General features: G+C 41.4%; 2 protein-coding genes across 3 annotated transcripts; both read right to left on the bottom strand.

Moving 5' to 3' along the window:
- Positions 1 to 6,080: 6,080 nt before the first annotated feature.
- irf4a (interferon regulatory factor 4a) lies at positions 6,081 to 15,168 on the bottom strand. The gene is made up of 9 exons (XM_035634050.2): positions 15,010 to 15,168; positions 14,159 to 14,358; positions 13,731 to 13,917; positions 12,813 to 12,898; positions 12,529 to 12,697; positions 11,023 to 11,103; positions 10,223 to 10,639; positions 8,546 to 8,658; positions 6,081 to 7,853 (listed from the first exon to the last, which is right to left on the bottom strand). Exons 1-9 carry the CDS (start codon positions 15,017 to 15,019, stop codon positions 7,704 to 7,706), a joined length of 1,413 nt encoding a protein of 470 aa, XP_035489943.1. The 5' UTR covers positions 15,020 to 15,168; the 3' UTR covers positions 6,081 to 7,703.
- Positions 15,169 to 15,809: 641 nt separating this feature from the next.
- Positions 15,810 to 19,617, bottom strand: dusp22b (dual specificity phosphatase 22b). 2 transcript variants are annotated; one of them, XM_035634054.2, is made up of 7 exons: positions 19,350 to 19,617; positions 18,857 to 18,890; positions 18,663 to 18,745; positions 17,894 to 17,943; positions 16,962 to 17,036; positions 16,340 to 16,511; positions 15,810 to 16,244 (listed from the first exon to the last, which is right to left on the bottom strand). In XM_035634054.2, exons 1-7 carry the CDS (start codon positions 19,368 to 19,370, stop codon positions 16,104 to 16,106), a joined length of 576 nt encoding a protein of 191 aa, XP_035489947.1. In that variant the 5' UTR covers positions 19,371 to 19,617; the 3' UTR covers positions 15,810 to 16,103. The 2 variants fall into 2 exon arrangements, with proteins under 2 accessions (XP_035489947.1, XP_035489949.1); XM_035634056.2 differs by lacking the exon at positions 16,962 to 17,036 and having other exon boundaries at positions 19,350 to 19,614.
- Between the last annotated feature and the right edge of the window lie 102 nt (positions 19,618 to 19,719).

Below are 19,719 nucleotides of genomic sequence, written 5' to 3'. Positions count from 1 at the left end.
CCCCAGAGGGCTTGCAGAGGACTTAACATTTAAGCAGGACAGAAAGCTTTAAGTCTCGTTTAATGGAAGGTCAACATTGATGTTAGGTTTTCAGTGTGTCCTTTTCATTTTTACACTTAAGAGTGCACTTAAGAGTTAATGCGGCCTTATTGTGCTTTCCCGTATTCTGAATCCAGTCTGGTTGTCTGGATGCTGAACTGTACACAACATAGGCCCCTAATGGACTGTGCATCACAGACTTCCACTCTCCAACTGCTCCGTGACTCCTGAAACAGATGATTCACAGTCTTCTGATTCCAAAGTTTTACTTTTTTTAGCCGAGCTAGCTGCGTAGCCCCAGGAGCCGCAGTCAAATAGTGCGAGCAACATGGCCGCAGGCTCCCAGCCCCGGCCCTTCTGACTGACGTTACGTGATAACAGACAATCAGTACGAAATGTTCTCAAAAAAAAAAAAACGAGAAGCCGGTCTCTCCCTCTGTTTAGACTGAGGTTCTGCAGCTCGGAGTCGAGGCAAGAGAGGATCTCCTGATCCCTGTGTTTACACTCAGTCGGTTTCCTGTGTGGCTGCCGAGGGAAGGGACGCTGCAGTCAGAGACCGATCAAACATAAACACTGAACAATGGTTGGATGGTTGATGGACGGAGCGGGATTCGCTCCACGGACAGGAGTCCTGGCGTGTTGTAGTTGTTGGTGCCATCCAAGGACAACGCAAGTCATGTCGAGGCTGGCGAATTTACTGAAAAACAGTAAAATCATACACAGCGAGGATAAAACATAACCTCGGACGGTCCTTCCCATATAGACATCATCCTAATGAGCACTGACCTCTCTGGGGGATTTATTTATATTTATATTCATTGAGCAATTTTGGTGTGGTGCTTTCTCCGGAGAGAAAGTGACTTTCATGACACAGCTCTTTAAATCTCCGGGGGTCATTATGCTAAGTTGTGTTTTGACTAATAGGCCTCATGATGTTTGCAGACCGATCACAGCGGAAGCAGTGACCAACAAACAGACGTCTACGTCTGTAAGACATTGACCTGCCAGCTGTCAGGTGAACTTTGTTACACTATTAAAGAAAGCCCCCCTCTCTCTTCAGAGATGGCATGTCTTACTTATCGCAAGGACGCTGCCTTTGCCTCGCACAACCGGACCCCAGTTCCTGGGTGGTCCCGGGGCTTAGCTGCATCACAGCGGTGCCTCGCTGTTCCAAGAAGACGTGGAATACAGTGAGAACGCCTCATTTCAGCCAGATAGGAATTGCCTGATAACCTTGATGGGACTGATAAGGCGAGCTGCAGTAAGGCTCGGTGTGTCAAAATTAAGTAGATGAAATGTTTGCGAGGCAGACACGTGAACCAAAGAAAATGATCTAAGATTGCAGTGATTTCGTAGGTATGAAAAAATCAAATCCCATGAGTTCGTTCTTTGCCCATGTCTGGATTTTGTAGAGGTCCCATCCATGTGTGGTAACAAGAGGAGGAGCGCATAGTGGGGGCTGGAGGGGGGGATGTGCAAAACAGCCTAAGAGGGGGTGCTGAATGATTTGCTTGCCACTGTGACTGGACTGCCACCGTCCCATGTCCCGGACCCAGACCCCGGACCTGGATCTGGACCAGGACTCTATTGAGGAATAGAGGATAGGGAAGGGGGTGTGGTCTCCTCTTGTCTACCCCATTTCCTGCCTTCCACACCAGCTCTAATTGGAAATTTGGGTGGCCCTGTTTATTTACATGGTCGAAATGCGGCGAGGTTGTATTTATATTTTCATGGCGCGTTCTCAGCAGTGCTGCATTACATAGCCTTCCCCTGAGATCACTGTGGGACTGGGAGAGGAGAAGACTAGCCCACTGGTTAAAATGTGTATGTGTGCGTGTGTGTGCGCCTGTGTGTGTGTGTGTGTGTGTGTGTGTGTGTGTGTGTGTGTGTGTGTGTGTGTGTGTGTGTGTGTGTGTGTGTGTGTGTGTGTGTGTGTGCGTGTGTGTGTGTGCGTGTGTGTGTGTGGAGGTTGAATGAGGTCTAATCTTCTTCACCGTGAATCTGCACTTCTACCCAACTTAATCGGTTGAAGCCATAAAATGTTCTGGGTTAATTGGGTCAGTCTGCAGATTAAATCCAAGGGAATAAGACACTATACAGTAAATAAATAAAACCCTTTAAATTAAGGATTTGTTTATTTTTTTCATAAACAGACACATAACACACAAAACAAGAAAAGGATGAGTCAAAAAATAATCATAAAAACCAGATTCATTCAGCATGCGACAAATATTGCCAAGTCAATTCACGGACCTGAGTTAGACAACCAACATTTGTGCTTGCCTTAAATTTAGAAACGTAAAGAAAGAGCATAATTAAAAGACAGAATCTTTTCATCAACTAGGATCCAAAGGCATATTTTCCAAATAAACAACGTTGACATAGTTTAGTGAAATGCAATGTGGCTTGTGCTAAAAGAAAAGTGTGAAAAATAAAAAAATATAAAGATATGGGAAATATGAGCTAAAAGAATAGTGTGAAAAGTAATAAAATAAAATAAAAAATCTGTAAAATAAATATAACGGAATGATAAAAGCAAATGTGCAACTAGAACTGTAAAACTGCCTTCACTTGAAAATGTCCAGATAAGATTAGTGAGTTGATTTTTTTAATCCATTACTTTTTAGGAAAAGCAGTATAAAAAAATGAATCTGTACAATAGTTTCAGACACACAAGCCTCGGACCCTCTAACATAAAGGTCTCTCAGGCCCCATAAGTGTATACATGGATAGAAATTACCCTTAGATGAGCCATGTCAGAGTGGTGGCAATGTGTTTATCTTTCAGACCAGGGCTGCTGAGTGGCGGAAGGCAGAGCTCTCTAGTCAAGCCGTGGCTACAGAGAGCCTGGACCTGACACTGGATAAAGTAAACACTTGAACACACACACACACATGGACACACACACACACACACACACACACACACACATATGCTCTCACAGGGCTCTCCCGTCCTCCTCCCTGCCCGTCAGCTGGAGACCACACACCCAGACCACACAGAGTCTGAGAAACAGCCTGAGCAACTCTCACGCAACGCGGCCCACGAGCTGTCACTCTGACCACCTCCGTCTCTCTGTCAGCACCGGTTGTGCATGTGTGTGACACACGGGGAAAAAAACACAAAAAGTCTCTGTGTTTAGAAAGATGGAAAAATTCAAGAAGACGTGGAACCCCAAACTCTTGCTTTTGATATGAAAATAGTTTGCAGGAAATCTTAAAGGAATGTAAATTTATTTAAAATGACCCTATAAAGTGTGTGTGTGTGTGTGTGTGTGTGTCTCATGTGTGAATGTATGTTTGTCTTACAGCCGGGGGTGTGACAGGGAGTCACGCCCCGGGGCCATTAACAGTGATCAAACAGTTCAGGCCCAACGTGGGACCATTAAGGTTCATATTTCCACTCTCTCAGCTCTCAACAGCCAGAAACCAACCAATGACACGTCAACCCCTGCTGGTCATTTATTTTACTGCACCTACATCCTTGCACAGTGGCTTTAACACAGTTAAAGTGACTGAAAATTGTATCCTCTTTGTGTTTTATGTATTTCCTACTTTCCTACAGACTAAACACACAGCCGAGCCAATGCCTCTGTGCCAGGTAGCCCACCATATTGTTCTGCTTATCTGTTTATACTCGTCTCCCGATTGTCATGCGATTGTTTTTCATTATTTCGCTGCTCCTCATCCGACGACTGTTTTCGCTTTTCCTGCCACCATCATGAAGTGGGTCAAGTACATTGTTTCTGAGGAGTCTCAGATAAACACAGACGTCTAAAAACAATTCTGGCCGATTAATTGTGATGATAAAAAAAAAAAAATTGGATTTGCTGCTGATGGGGTGCAATTCTCATGCCTCCTGTCGGTCATACCTACAGAAGAGATTTGACTGTTGTACTTATAATTAAAATAATAATAGCGAAAGACCAATATTGATTTTTTTAGATTTTTTAAAATAATGATTTGGCAATGATTCCTAAGATGTCGTTATCAAACCCTTATGACAAATAAATTTAACTGAGGCTTGATATTTTACAGTTTAACCATAACCAAATACATAGTACTCTAATTAATAAAATGAACAAATCTTTTTGGGTAAAGTCTTTATATAAATGCACATCTCTTCTGCATTGTTTATTCTGTTAAAATTAAAGTTTCAATATCGTCGCATATCGACCAGTACCACAATTTCTGTGAAAGGCTCATATTAGCCAACCAATAAATCGGTGAGGCTCTAATAATAATAACAATAAGAGTAACACTAAATTACATGGATTATCAAGGAATTCGCCTACATGTTTTACTATACTAAATTCTGCAATTACAAATGTCTTAACATAATCTGTCAGACATGTTCTGAGTATTCAGGTCCATGAGAGAACGACATCAGCAGTGGGCTGATAAGTGATGACGGGTGGATTTGCAATGTCAGTTTGAGGGGGTCAAAAGTTTTGAAAGGAAAATGAGGTCAACACCTTCCGAACCAGGGGGTCAAACAAGCAGGATCAGCCCGAGTTGACGAGGGTTAAACAGCACTGTCATCAAATCCTTGGCAGGGGTCGCCATAATCCCTGACCCCAAACATTCTGGGGTCACTGACTTTGAGTCTAATGATTTTTAAAAAGTAAGGGAATCGAGCCGGGGTGTCCATCACAATTTGCATGTTGAGTTATGAATGCAGAATGCGATTTCAAGCTACTGTCAGATTTACAACGTGCAAGAAACGTCTAGAGGGTACTTCACCTCTCATGCCACCAGGGATATATTTATGGTTCCAGTTTTAGTCTCCTCTCTTTTATGTTTTGACACCATATGGCAGCTCAAGTATCCTCGTGTCTGCAATTCGCGTACGACACTAAGCCTAGAACCATGACAACCCAGAACAATCAGTAGTATTTTATTGAACATGACAGCTGAGAAAGACTCGTCATTCAATTGCGACCATTTCAACCAAAGTCAACTCACAACTCTTAAACATTACGAATTGCTATGATCTCAGAGTACTTGGAGTGGTTTCACCTTCTCCCATTGTTTAATTTAAATACATTTTAAGCCGCATGAAGAAGTAAAACTATCTGGTATTTTACAACAAATAGAAACATAAATATCCTTATAAATTAAATAATTTCATGGAGCAGTTTGTTGCTGATCATCTCAACCAGGTTACAAGTTACTGCTGTGCACCACAATTTTATTTTTACATTTTTGTTTATCTGCAGTTACACAAACCAGCAGATGTCAGCAAAACATTGTCATTTTGTTTCTTGTGATACAGCCTCATTTTTTTTTTCTAGCCTTAAGAATCTTGCAGAATTATCCCATGTAGATAAATAGATAAACAAACCGGCGCTGGTTTTGATCCAAACTGGATTGATAACTCAAAATCTGAATAAGAGAATTATTATGAAACGAACATCTGAGAAGCGTCAAATGTAAAATCAACGTTAGAACAAGCTGAAGCTTTACAATCAGTGGCGTCAGTGTGAGGGGCAGTAAAAGTAGGATAAGATCACAACAAATACAATGTTGTTGTGCTTTTGATTACACAATGCATTACTCTTTTATTTTTCGAGGTGGAAATGAATAAGGAATTTGATTTAAACTGTGTAGACACAGTGTAGTACGATGTGTCACCACCAGCCCAACCTGTCAAATTCATTACAGTCACCGAGTCAAAATGGAGCCAACGACTTTCATATTGTTTGGAGAAGGTGATGCTGTTGGTGGTTTCAATTCTCTGTAAATTGCAATGTTTAGGGGATAAGTTGACTAAACGGTCTGTTCCAAAGCTTCGAGTGAAGGTCTCAGACGATGTCGCATGGAGAAAACGGCTCATATAGGCGGATAGGCGAAGGCCTGACAACAAATGATGTGGCTTCCTGCAGAGGGGGAAACACCATGGCAAACCAACGTATGAATGTGTTTGTCTTTCTTTTCTTTTTTTTTTGTTCTCTTTCTAACCAACCATGACTCTCACTCGTGCACATTTTCTTTTTGCAAATCAGGGAATGCTCAGAGACAAAACAGTATAGCAGACATGTGTAGCAAATGATTGATATGTTTATTTTAAAAAGAAAATTCATCTGTTCATGTGGCAGCTTTGTGTGAATCTATCTTTGATTATTGCTTTTGTTCTTGGGAAAGAAAAACCCCTTTTCTTTCCCTTCTTTGTGTGTGTGAGTCACTGATTGCAGGCGGGTGAGTCACATGTTTTATCATTTAGTTTGTAAATGTCAATTTCTGATAACAGAAATACCACCAACACACACATGCACACATTACCCTTTACTACACACACCCGCATGCAAACACACACACATTCCCGCCTGTGATTTTGGTCATACTTTTGAAGCCATTGTGAAAGTGGTGTGGTTTAAGTGTGAAGGAAGTCAATGTAGAGATCGAAACTCTGGACCACAGACGAGAAACGCAACACAACTGTATTCCCTCCTGCTGCATCAGTTTTCAGGACTTCAACATGTAATTACAATCTTTGCATTTTGCATCTCATGTTGTGTACACATTCTTAAGTAGGTAACACAGTCCTGTTGAGGTCTTGGGATGGCTCTTTGTGGGCGTTACATCCCTTCGGGTCTCAGGCGTGGGAACCAGAGAGCTACCCTCGGGCCAAACCTGCACACACACCACCACAGAGGTAGTTTTCCTTCCCATTGGCGAGGCCGCTAGTTTCAGGTCAGGAGGAACAGGTATGGCTGCAGTGCAAGTTGCGGGATGAGTCAGATTTTTTTCCAGTTAACTTCCTACAGTCCAATCAGGTCACGACCGCCCATCATGGCGAGTCTTTTTGTTTACTTACATTTATAATGCTTATAAGCCTTAATGTGTAAACAAATCCTGAATGGCTCGAAATCAAAATTTAAAACCTGCGATTAACTTTCAGCTTGAAAGCTGTAATGTAAAAAGGACGTAAAGGACGTATGGGCTTGGGTCTATCCGCCACATTCAAAATAGTTAATTTACCTTGCCTATAACCCACAAACTGCTTTTTTCAGATTCTGTCTCATTAGTTTGACATAATCTTAAAGGAATCACATATTTTTAAAGTCGATCAGCTTCAGTAGGAATACATTTTTGTAAGAACATCATGCTATATGTGCAGCGGCCAAGGGGTAAACAATTTGTGGTAGAAGGTTCCTTTACTAGAGCATGTGATTTATCTCACATACTTCTTTTTTGCAGAGACTTGAGCTCTCTGTGTCTCGGATAGATAATGACAAGGGCATTGTCAGCTGTTACCTGTGAAAAAGCATTATTACTTTGACGCACCACTGTTCGTCTTTAGGGGCCACTCTTCCTGTGCACCTGTGCGAGTGCTTCCTGTCTCAGTCGCCCGCTGCCCCACCCCACCCCACCGCCTCAAACCGCATCCTTCACGCTGTCACAATATACTTTTAGTGGAAAAAAAGAAAAGAAAAAGACTGCGAACACATAGGTGTGCAAACGAAAACAATAGGGTCTTCCCCATCTCAAATCCATCAGACAATAGCATGACAGTCTCTGCCATTTACAGTACGCAACACTACAGACACGAGACGTGCCAAACGGTCAGCGATTTACAGTCACCTTCATGCCCCACAGTTTGTGTGTATGTGTGCGTGCGTGCGTGTGTGCGTGCGCGCATGCGTGTGTGTGCGTGCATGCTTGTCACTCCTGAATATGCTGTAGGGGTCTCTGCAGAGGATAGTCGATTGACGGAGATGTGGTCTGTTCCTGCACGTGGTCGTAGCCTCGCAGGTAGTGGCCGTTGTTCTGCTGGTAATAGTACACCAGTTTTCTGGCAAACACAGGCTCCACCTTAAAATGAAATCATGCATGTATGATATAATTTGAGTGCTGAATGCCAATGTGCTTAGTACATAAAGAAGTACTGAAAAAGAGACAGGGTTTAAAAGTTTTAGCATGGCTAACACACAGCCTTATGTCTTAGTTTTAAGTGTTTTTCAGTTATTTTTTTAATCTTTTCAAACCAATGATATGCAGATGTTGCACTTTTTCCATATATGTCTTGTCTGTTTTTTAAAAAGAATCAACATTATTTTAAGTACTTATAGTAAAAAAGAATTACATTTATCTCAGTTTTTACAGGTGTCTGACTGAAATTAAACTTTAAGTTGAATTAAAAACAATTAATTTAGATATTAATACATATATCATCATAATTAACGATAGCTTGAACACATTATACTGTATCACATTAATTTATATACTCACTGACGTTAGTCAGTCAGTTATATTAAGTTGAGCGTAAAAATGGTTTATTTATTTTTTTCATTAAAGCCGAATTTAGCCACAGCCTCATTTAGGTACGGAATTAACTGAAGAACCATCATGTGTCCTCATAAAGTAAGAGTTAATCTGGCTGAACCTCTTACTGCGCTCTGGTATGTTTAGAGAGAAAAATTATTGTAACCATGAGAACTTAATATATACGTAACGTAATAAATAAAAATGGCCCGGTTACTAGATATTGTTTGGCAATGTGTTACCTGTGCTGTGATCATCTTCCTCGGCCGCTGTGGGTCAGGATACTCGTCTCCGAAACACAGCACCACCTGGTGTCGTGGCAGGTGTCGACCGTTAAGGGCAAAATCTTGAAGTTCTGAGAGAAGAAGAGCAAGAACAGAGAGGGTATGCAACGAGAAAAACCAACACATGCATTTCACACACACCGTTTAAAACATACCGTAAATATCACACGACATTTTCCTGAATTATGACAGCTTTTTCTGGAAACCACTGATGGGGATGATGGAAATGTTATTGTAAAATGGCACAGAAAACACCATCTTGTCATACTGCGTGGTGGCCCACAGGAGGTGGGTGGGGACTCCACACACTTTGGTTCCCTGCTGAGAATGTGACTAGCTTCTCTAAGTGTGCTACCTCAAGAGGGACTTACCCAGCACCTGCATCTCCTTCATCACTGACATTAGCATCATCACGGCCATAATCAACATGACCACATCCATTATCATACTGTACATCTCTAAAGCAGCTTGGTTGGTAAATCATAGAATTAACAAATGTATGGGGGTGGAGGTGTATTGAATTGAATGGACAAAAATCTCAACATGAAAGACTATTTCCATAAAGTACAGGTTAGATTTTTGTTGTTTAATAGTATAAGAAGTTAACCTCCTGTACAAACACTTGTGAATGCTTGCAATTTAATTCAATACAATGATAACACCTCAGTCTAGGGGGCTAACAAGTTACCATGCGGCTGAATCAATAATAAAAATAGAACAACAAGGTCACACATAATTCAATGTGACCAGAACAGTAAAATAATTTTATAGTACTTTTACTTTATACATCTACTTTACCACATTTATGGGATTAATGTTTAGATTTTTACTCCACTAACATTTACCAGACAACTTTACTCTCATAAGTCAGTTTGCAGATTTTAATTGTTCATACACATTCTCATTTCATAAAATATGACGCATCACTACAGATCAAACTATCAAACTGTATAAGTACAGTATCGTTCAAACTGGCTCCACCCAGTATAAGCTACCTAAACAGTAACATTTCATAGTTTATATCAAAGTTGTAAGCAGATATAAGTGTTCATTAATGAATTGTTTAACTCCTCCTGTTGAGATCCAAAAGTGGAGGCTTATTATAATCAATATAGTAAAATATCTAATAATTTTGAATGTGTCATAAAAGCAGATGTTGAAATTGCTGAGAAAAAAAAACCTGCACATTAATAAACAATTTAACAATTCATATCTGCCCAAAAAATACATACAGTAGAAGTGTGTTACTAATGGAAATGGGAGAAAGTAAAACAAAATAAAAAATCATCTCATCTTGAATTAATTTTTTTGATAAAAAATTAAATACAGGATTCTTACGTGTGATGGAGCATTAATTTAGAGTATTGCAAGGTATTTAGGAATAGATGCTGTACAGACTGTTAAGCTCTGCAAAGCATTTTTAGTTTTTGAGATTTGTGATTGTGGGCAACTGACTTGATTTAAGCAACATATCGCAATACTTCCTCCGCCACTGTCTGTGACACAATCTGATCAAAACATACAAAAAATATTGTGTTGAACCGCATCATGCGGGTATTGTGCACATGTTTCTGTCCTTCTATTCAAACCTGAATGTTTGAGCAGAACACTATACAGCAGCATTGTTGTGCTTACCGATGAGGAACTGCTCGGTGTCAAACAGTTTGCATGGTTGCTCCTTCTCCAGCTTGTTGGGTTTATCCATGTATGGAGCCAGAGGTCCCTCCCAGTACACTCGTCCCTGGCACAGGCGCTTAGCATACAACCCATCAGGCATCATCCACAGAAGCACCCCCCTTTCCAGCACGTTAGGAAGCATCTCAGCACCCTGCCTCTGAGACTCGGGGTATGGGGAGGGGAAAAGGATGATTTCTGCCCCACTGTGAAACTTGTCCTCTGAGCAGGGGGAAGAGGGGGAGGAAGAGGATGGAGAGGAGGAGGACGAGGAGGAGGAGGAGGATGAAGAGGTGATCCGACAGCCTTCTGGGCTGGTGGTGGTAACTTCCTTTACCAAAGACTCTCTGTAGTATAGGGACACATGCAGGCTGAAATCTGGAAGGAAGAATTGAGCCTTTAGCAGATGCATCTTTGTACGAAACCTCAGCAACATCACAATTTCAGCCTCACAGCCTGAAAAGATGCAGACCCAAACATGTGAAGCTTAAATGAAACTTAAGCCACAGTAATCTTGCCATGTAGTCTATTAGTCACTTCTTTTTCATCATTCAACCTTTTTTCACAGCTCTTTTTTTTATTATTCTATCATCAGATGGATAAAACCCCTCACTATTGGCATTCATGACCTGCTGCTATGAGCTCAGATAGTAGTGTTTATAATTTCTTATCTGTAAATGCAAATACATCAAAAATAGTGAAAAGTTAAAAATAACAATATCAGTGATGTGTCTAATGTACCAAGGGTGATGCATTGCTACCTGTTATTGCATTGTTGTGGTCCATTGCATACATAGCTGGTTGCGATTCTGCAAAGTAGGTGTGGAAGGAGAGCTGGAAACCTGCACAGAATTAATTAGATAAAAATACCGGTCAGGAGTAGAGTTCCGAATGTGAAAGTATTGACATGCGAAAAGCGCATCGGGCCACTTCTTTGTAGGGTTGAGGAAATTTCTTTTTTATTCTAGTCTAATGTGGAACAAAAGCAAGGCTGAAGAATACATGAAAAATCCAACCATTGGAGCCTTTGCGGCCAGGCACAGACGCCACAGGTCTTGCACATCTTCCAGTCGTATGCAATAACAACAACCTAACAACCAGGCTGCACACACCACTGATCACCAGTGCATGGCTGCTGGACCAACCACTGCCTGTTTCACAGTTCTTTCCTTCCTGTCAAATCACCTGACTGCACCAAGCATATGGGAGTTGTGCACATTTTGTCCTTTCAATATGACTTCAAGTTAATTGAATTGTCTCTGTTTCCCAGACTCTGCCTCAGATTCTTGAACACCATAAAGCAACACCACCGACCATCCGTACAAAAGCTGCCCGGTACAATGGTGAACATAGCCATCAAAAGTCTGCAGCACATTTTACTGTGCTGTCTCAAACTTTTTATAACAAGTACAGTGTACAGTGTTGCCTTGTTAAAATAGTCACTGATCACTTTTATGTGTGAAACTAAGCACAATTACTTTGCTGCAACATTCAGCATATTTCTTTGCACGTGACTTCAAGTGAATATATATTTTTAATCTACAAGGAAGGAGAAATGTGCAACTGCTGCTTCGTGTTGCTTTGGTCAATAAATTCAACTAATTCATACTTTCTGTCATCATGTAATTTAAATTTATTTTAATTGTCTTCCACTAATTGGTGCTGCTATCACATGACCTCACCAGAAAATGAAAATGCAATTTTGTGAGGTTGATTACCACCCAAAGCCCAATATTACCAGCCAAATATTTACTTGATTGAAAACATACCCTTTCATTTCGTATAACACACCTCATAATGTGTCAACATATTCTTGTTAAAGGTAAGTGACAGAAGTTTGAAGTTGAACTTTGAACTTGACAGTGGGTTTTTCCAACTTTAAAGACCAAACTGTGAAGGATTGCGATAACTGATGACATTTTAAAGTACCAAGTGACGTACAAGATTAATGATACAACAAATAACCCATCAAAGCCTTGGTTTATAGATAGATCAAATCAATACACACTGAAATGAATAAGCACAATTAGTATCAGATGAAAGCTAATTTCTGACCCTCACTTCACGAAAGGACTGACACAATGTGGGTTGGAGACTGATGCTATTATTTGGATGACATGTATATAAGAAGTTTTTGAAAAATGCTCATTGAAACAATCAAAAATGTTACATGAGTCAAACTTACTTGACCAATGAAATTAGTGTCAGAGTTAGTGTGAATATGCTCTGGATGTCATATACTTGATGCGCGTACGGCCGTGTCTTACCATTTTCTGTGTGTGACCCAGGCCAAGCACGGCTGAGCGGTGACGGGTAGTGGCTGTACTGTAGTTCTGCATGTGGCACGTGATGATGTGGAGGAGGAAGGGGTTGTTGTTCTGCTTGTGAGTAATCCCTCCACTCCTTTCTGTCCTGAGAAACCATGTAGCCAGGTACCTGAAAGGGGAACACGGTCACTCGGAGAAGTTGTCATTAAACCAAAACAATTTTGTTTTTTTTCCTTTTACAGTATGTTGTTCAAAAGGACGCAGCGGCCACAAAAACTGCTGACCTGGTTGTGCAGAGATGCATACTGAGGAATATAGCCAAGGGCATTCACGTGTGATGGGGTCTCCTCCATACTGCTCATCTTCATTCCTGTAAATATAGAAAACCAAAGAAACATGTCAGTCAGTTAAATTTGTCCACAATATAAATCATGCTCTGCTGCGAAGACAGCACTTGTAGTATAATAGCTCTTCCTTCAAAAATGCAGAACTAACACATTTGAGGATAATTTAGATTGATTATAATTAAGTTTGATTTTACAGATTAACCCTAAATTAAGAATATGTGAGGCACAATATTCTCAGGTTCTAACTAGCCTGATTCATTTTGGCAAATTTGATCGGTAAATAAGCTTGGTGCACTTGCAATGTTTTGCTATTTTTTAATTTTAGTGACAGGGTGATTGCAAAGTGAGTGCAACAGATGACTGAGGCAGGTGCCAGTCTAAATCTCACTCATGATTAAGGCCTTTGCCCAGATACAAACAACTCTGCTCTACCGTGACAAAAGAACTGTCGTACTACGGCAGAGACTTAGTTATGCAAGGCTGGAGGTCGTCTGGTTGTGTTATGTGCACCCTGCTCTTAGTAACCGAAGCCCTCTAAAAAAAGCACTCAGGCCTATTTGGTACATGCTTCGGCTTCCTTTGCGCTTCCTGTCTCAATAGAGTCAACTGCGGTGGTGCGTGTATGAAAGAAAATGTGCCAGCAGTCAATGTACACTGCAAGTAGTTTAATGTAATGCAGCAGTAAGTGTATTTGTACATAAAGGACGGCAGATTTGGTGGAACACATTGTTACCATCGTCCATAAAATAGTTTGAAGCCTCATCGTGTTAAATCTACCACTACATGCATGTGTGGCTAAATGTGATTCACATCAAGTTCCACTGCATCTTGCATGGACAGCATCTGAATACGAACCTCTTTTGGCTTCCTCTGGGATGATTCTGTAGACTTTGTAGGGATCAGAGATGTCCAGTTGGCTCCTTTCTACCAGCTCATCGAAGTCGTTGCTCTTGTTGAGCGCACAGCGCAGTCGAGTTTTCCATGTGGGTGGATCTGGCTTGTCCACACCTTCCTTATATTTTCCTTTGAACAGTGCCCATGCCTGAAACGACCGTGAATAGATTAATTTGAATAGTCTCTTTTAAAGAATAAGGGGCTTCGAAGAATGGACCACAGCATGGACGTGTAGTCCTTCTAGTGAAGGCCTCTTCAAACCAATATTACACTTCTGTGACAAAAACCTTTCACATCAAAATCAGCTTTTTAAGGGGACTTAATTTCTTATGGAATATGAATGTGCAGTAGTGTGTTCACAATGCAGTTGTCAGGTGGGATGGTCTGACCTTGAAGAGCGCAGCATCCTCGTCTCTGTTATAATCTTGTTTCCCAGCATGTTTCCATGGAATCCGAAAAATTGTTTTTTCATCATTCTCCCAGACAAGGCCAGGGTACCTCCTGCTGTTGATCTGATCGATCAGCCACTGTCTCAGTTTGCCATTGCCGCAACTGACTGACAGGACGCTGTCCTCATCCTGGTTCATAACTGCAAAATTTAAATTTAAAAAATAAAATACAGTACATAGTAAGGTTATACGGTTCTGATTTGTTTATGGTAATTCTTGATTTCTTAGACTTGTTTCCCTGAACCTGAGTAAAGAACAATGATTTATTTGTTTGCCAGGTAAAATTTACTTTCAATTACACTTGTTTTAGTAATTAATGCATTGCCAGGGTTAGTTAGCTGGGATGTACAGTAGTTTCCGTAACACTCTGCACTTTTAAAGCATTTTCGCCAATTCCCTAAAGATTCTTTTGACACTTTTGGTCACACTCGTCTACAGGGGAAGGGGGTCGTGTTTAAAGTGGGTGAAAAAAATCACTTATGTATAATTAAATTACAAGAAAGTGTTGACCAATGTACATGCTTGCATACATACTGTTGAGACATATGATCAAGTTTCAGATTTGACATTAATTCAAGTTATGTGATAAACAGAATAAGTTTAAAGACAAACTTCCAATTCCAATCTCAAATGAATGTTATTACAATACCTGCCAAACTTAATGTTGATTTGAATAACTGAGATCAGGTATTTACTTTGACTGACCGGAGTTGATAAGACACATTAAAAGTTTTCATTAATGATGCTGCTGAAAATACCACTACTCATTTCAAAAAGGAGCCACCTCTTACCTTTGATCATGTGAGCTCCCCGCTGAAATCTGTTTCGAAGTGCTCTGTGTCGTATCTTTAAATGTTATCACATCTTGATTTGGTTTCAGGGAGGAGCCTCTCTGCCACTGAGAGGTTGAAGAGGAGATGCGCGGTGATCAGCCATTCATTTCTGTGAAACTCAGTGCCCACACAGTGCAGCAGTGGGGAATCCCTCCAGTGACACCCTGAGCAAACACCGGGAGGGAATGGAAACACTACCTGTATGTAGTACCATCAAAAAGATATCCTCCCACACATATTTTATTTTTCTAAATGTCTGTAAGTAACACCTAGTTTCCACTTACAAAACTGCCGACTGGAAATAATACAGTCTAAAAACTCTGATAACTTATTGTAGAGGAAACATTTTAATTTGACTAGTCTGATGACTGATGAGGAACCAAACTCAAGAGCAGATACACATGGTTCAGATTATACTGTACATCTCAACAGTACTTTGTTGGTATTACTGCCCTCCAGTGGTTATTTTGCACATGTCTAACAGTCTATGGTGTGTAAAAGATATCTGCATAAAATATCTCACCATGGTGAAATTAATGGAGTTTTTATTGCTTTATAGTATACAAAGACATTTGAGGAGCGCAAGTGAGAAAAGAGCGCATGATCTTGGTGTTTTTGATGCCACCATGCATGACCTCCCTTGAACATTAGACAAACAGGAAGAGAACCAGGAAACAGCCATGTAAACATAGCACAGAACGTGTCTTATCACCTTTAATGTGACAGCCCACTGACCGAGAAAAGCTCATAGAAACACATCCCTTCACTCACTTTATTTCACCATTAAAAATCGTAACGACGAAACACAGTTAGAACCGTTTATAAATTAGAAAAAAAAAAACAGCACCAGAAAACATCAATCAATCAATTCTAAAAATGAATATGTGCTCTACATAATAATTGTCCATGATATAGAGGACCATTCCAGCAAAAACAGACATCATGACAGTGGTCCAGTCCAGAAGCACATCGGCACGTCCAGAATACTTCAGCATCGCACAGTGGTGTAATCCTCCAGACTCAACTACAAAAGATCTCATCAGTGTTTCTGATCAGATACCTTCAGTTGGGGTAGAAGCCTGATTTTCCACCTCTGTACCATTGACTTTGGACACCCTGGCAAGCAAGTCTCGTATATCAGCCTCATCGTTGAAGGGGTTGTCCTTATATTCCTCCCGTAGCCATTCTCTGAACTACAGGAAAAGAAAACAACAACAACAGTAAAATAAAGATATTCTCTCCCTCCTCCTCTTTTTTTTTTTTCTTGTGCTCACTTCTCACGACTGACCTCTTCAGCTTGAGCAGCCTCGAACTCCTGGAGCTGGCGCTGAAAACCCAGGTTGGGGCCGGCACAGGACCGGACCACCCTCACTGCAGCCAGCGCCTCCTGCCAGCCCAGGCCTGTCACTGTCATGATGTAAGCCACTACCAGGGTGACACTGCGGGACACACCTGCCAAACTGTAGGAGGCATGGATGAAGAGGGATGAAGAGTAGGATGCCATAAATCTAAACGTTAGACTACATGATTTTCACAAAATTTTCCATTTGGATACCCATTTAAAGATTTAATACAGAATACATACTGTATATGAAATAATCTACTTTTTTCCTATGGCTAAAGACTATGTTGATAAACCTGTATCAAAGCAAATGTTATAAACAGCCACTAATTCTCCTGTATTTCTGAGAAGACCTAGTGCGATCAGATTTGTGACTGTACTCTGTTTTGGGAAGTTCAAGAATAGGCACTATGTTTATCATTTAATCTCTTCTGGGCAGCAGTTACACATGATTTCCTTTGTGTACTTGGTTGATCTCAGTTTTTTTCAGCTCTAGGGGTGAAAACTGTACGTTTATTTTTGGCACATCTAAGATTGTATTATAAGACAGATGGAGCAAATCTCTCACCAGTGAACAAGGCAGCCCTCTCCTTTGAGGCGGGATTCGTGCATGAACATTATACTTTGTTTAAAGTGCTGAGTCCTGTGGAGCATAAAGAAATTGTTTGTTTTCTTAATAATAGTAATGAACACATTAAATCATTCAGAGAGCAGGAACTCTAGGGAAACCTGACACTTGGAGCTACTGACTGAATCTCATCTAAGTGAACTACTTGTGTACAAGTGAGGTTTTTTTGTGCGTGGTGTGTGTGTATGTTTTCAACACCTGACTGGTCAGAGCCTTTCATTTGTCATCCTCGACGGATCAAGATGAGGGTTTGAGAGGTGTCATATTTCACACAAAATGTTTTCATACACCACCAACTCTGAACCTATAGTAAGAGGTATGAGGCAACCGGGGCTATAAGGTGTACAGGGGTCTTAGTGAGTGTGTGTGTGCGCATGCATACAGTTCTGTTCATATGTAAGAGAGAGGGTTGTGTGTATAAATAGAGGCACAGCAGCCATTGTGCTAAAACTGCAGAACTGAGCTGTGACATTTCCTGCTGAAATGGCCATAGAAGATTTGTGTGTGTGTGAGCTTTATACATGTGTCTACCAGGGTATCATGTTGTGATATTCACAACCCTTCACTTTTCGTCCCTACTTTCTCATATTACAACTGGGGTACAGTATGTGCATGTCAAGGGTCACATAAAAAAAACTAAAATAAAAAAAAACCATGCAATTAGATCTGAATTCAGTTGTGTTGTTGTGGTCTACTCAGAGACAAATTCTCACGTTAAAATATTCAGCTTGTGAACGCATATCATTCACACATTAGCTTGAAAAATGAACCTCAGACGCCCACACAGTGTAGCGTCAAATGGATATGTCTCTCTCTCTCTTGCCTCAGCGTTGCATTGTTCTGTAGCTGTGCTGCACATTTTTGATACTCACAGGTTTTGTGTGGGCAGGTCAGCTGCTGAAATGCAGAGATAGGTCATCTCCTGAGGGACAAAGTATACCAGTTACCTGTCAGCAGCCACTTGCCTTTAACACACATCAATAAAAGCACAGGTAGCAAATGTCCTCATGACAAAGCTCCGAAGGGTTCAGAATGCACAGGAGTGTTGATGATGATGGACACACGCTGTGTGCCACTGTGAGGAAATTTCAAGGTGACTCGCAGTCACATTTGTGCAAAAACTGTGAACAGGAGCTGGGTTGGTTTTTTTTGTACTTGCAGCTGATAGAGAAAATTCACATTCAAATCAATAACCTAGAAAAAAAAATAATGGGAGTTAGACTGCACAGTGCACCGTGGTTGTAGCAAGAAAAAGAAAAAACCCGCCTACTCTCCAACCCACGCAAGCACACAACTCCGCACACTGTCCAAACCAACTGGTGTTGACTGGCATTTTTTTCATTAAACTCCAAGTACCACATGAAGAAGAAACTCCCCTGCCTATTGTTTATCCGCTCGGGACTGACAGCTGTTTGCTCACGAAGCGGCACTATTGGTGCACCTCTCTTCCTGTACAACCGGACCGACTGGTTCATGGACTGTGGCTGAGCTGAAGTCCTGTGCAATGAACTAATACACCAAGAGGGTCTCTCTACCAATCAGATATGTTCAGCCTAAAATCAGAATCAAAAGTTAAAGATGTGCACTGTGATCCCCGTGAGGGCAGAGATGTTTTAACAGGGAGACGGGAGAGTTTCTCACCTGGAGGATAGGGGCTGCGCTGTCGTGGATGGACAGGATGTGTGTGATGTTGTTCCTGGCTAACTGTTCCCGGTCTCTTGCATCTGGCACAAACAAAACAGGCGGAGAGCATGGGAATGTGTATGTGTGACCATAAGGAACGACACCAACATGACATGAAATGCACGTACACACACACACACACACACACACACCTTTGAAATTTCCCAAGTATAAGTCAGGCAGGACCTGTAAGGACAGAGAAGTAGTCAGTTGGGTAGTCGAGTGACACAGCAGCTGAGACGACTTGAAACATGTAGACTCAAATGACATCCTGAAAATATGAGGTGATAATTAGAAACAACAGCCCATGTGTCTCAAATCAGAACTTGAGATCATGTGACCGTAAAATAAAATAAAAGTTTTGGTATATCTTGAACCAAGACAGATGTTCAATATTTATTATTTTAATAAGAGGATTTCAGTGTATTACTTTGAAACACTGCATTTGCCGAATCAAACAAATGAGAAGACAACTTTGAAAAAAATATATTATTATTATTTTGATTTATTTTTTTACTAAACCTCTCAAAGACTTCTGAAGATGATTACAAGCCCATTCTCTCCCTGTTGGTTTTCACACAAGGCACCGGCGAGGACCGCTCGTGCGCCAACTCCAGCGCACGCGACACATGCAGAATCATTTACCTTGTTGACGCCGTTACCCATTCTGACGGAGCCGGCGAGGGGGGAATGTCACGCTCCGCGTCCGCGTCGCTCGAGACTGCTTCTACCCGGCGGCTTCACAAGCCCGCTGCTGGCTCGGGCGCTAGGCGGCGGCGGCGGCGGCGGGAGCTCCGCGGTCGGTCGGTCGTGCGAGCCGAGCACTGCTGCCCGGGCTCCCGCGGATGAATGTCGGGAGTTGTAGTTCGCCGATGAAAGGAAAGCGGCTTTTATGGCGTGGACACAGAGGCTGGCACAGGCACGGGCGTAGCAAGGGAAAGCAAGGGGTGGGGGGGGCGGCTGGTATTAAAAGTTGCTTTTTTTTTTAAGTACTAAGTGTCATAGCATGAATTCA

This window comes from Scophthalmus maximus, chromosome 5 (assembly GCF_022379125.1).
Source record: "Scophthalmus maximus strain ysfricsl-2021 chromosome 5, ASM2237912v1, whole genome shotgun sequence".
Lineage (NCBI taxonomy): Eukaryota > Metazoa > Chordata > Actinopteri > Pleuronectiformes > Scophthalmidae > Scophthalmus > Scophthalmus maximus.
The sequence above is the reverse complement of the archived record's forward strand: the minus strand, read 5'-3'. Positions and strand labels throughout refer to the sequence as shown.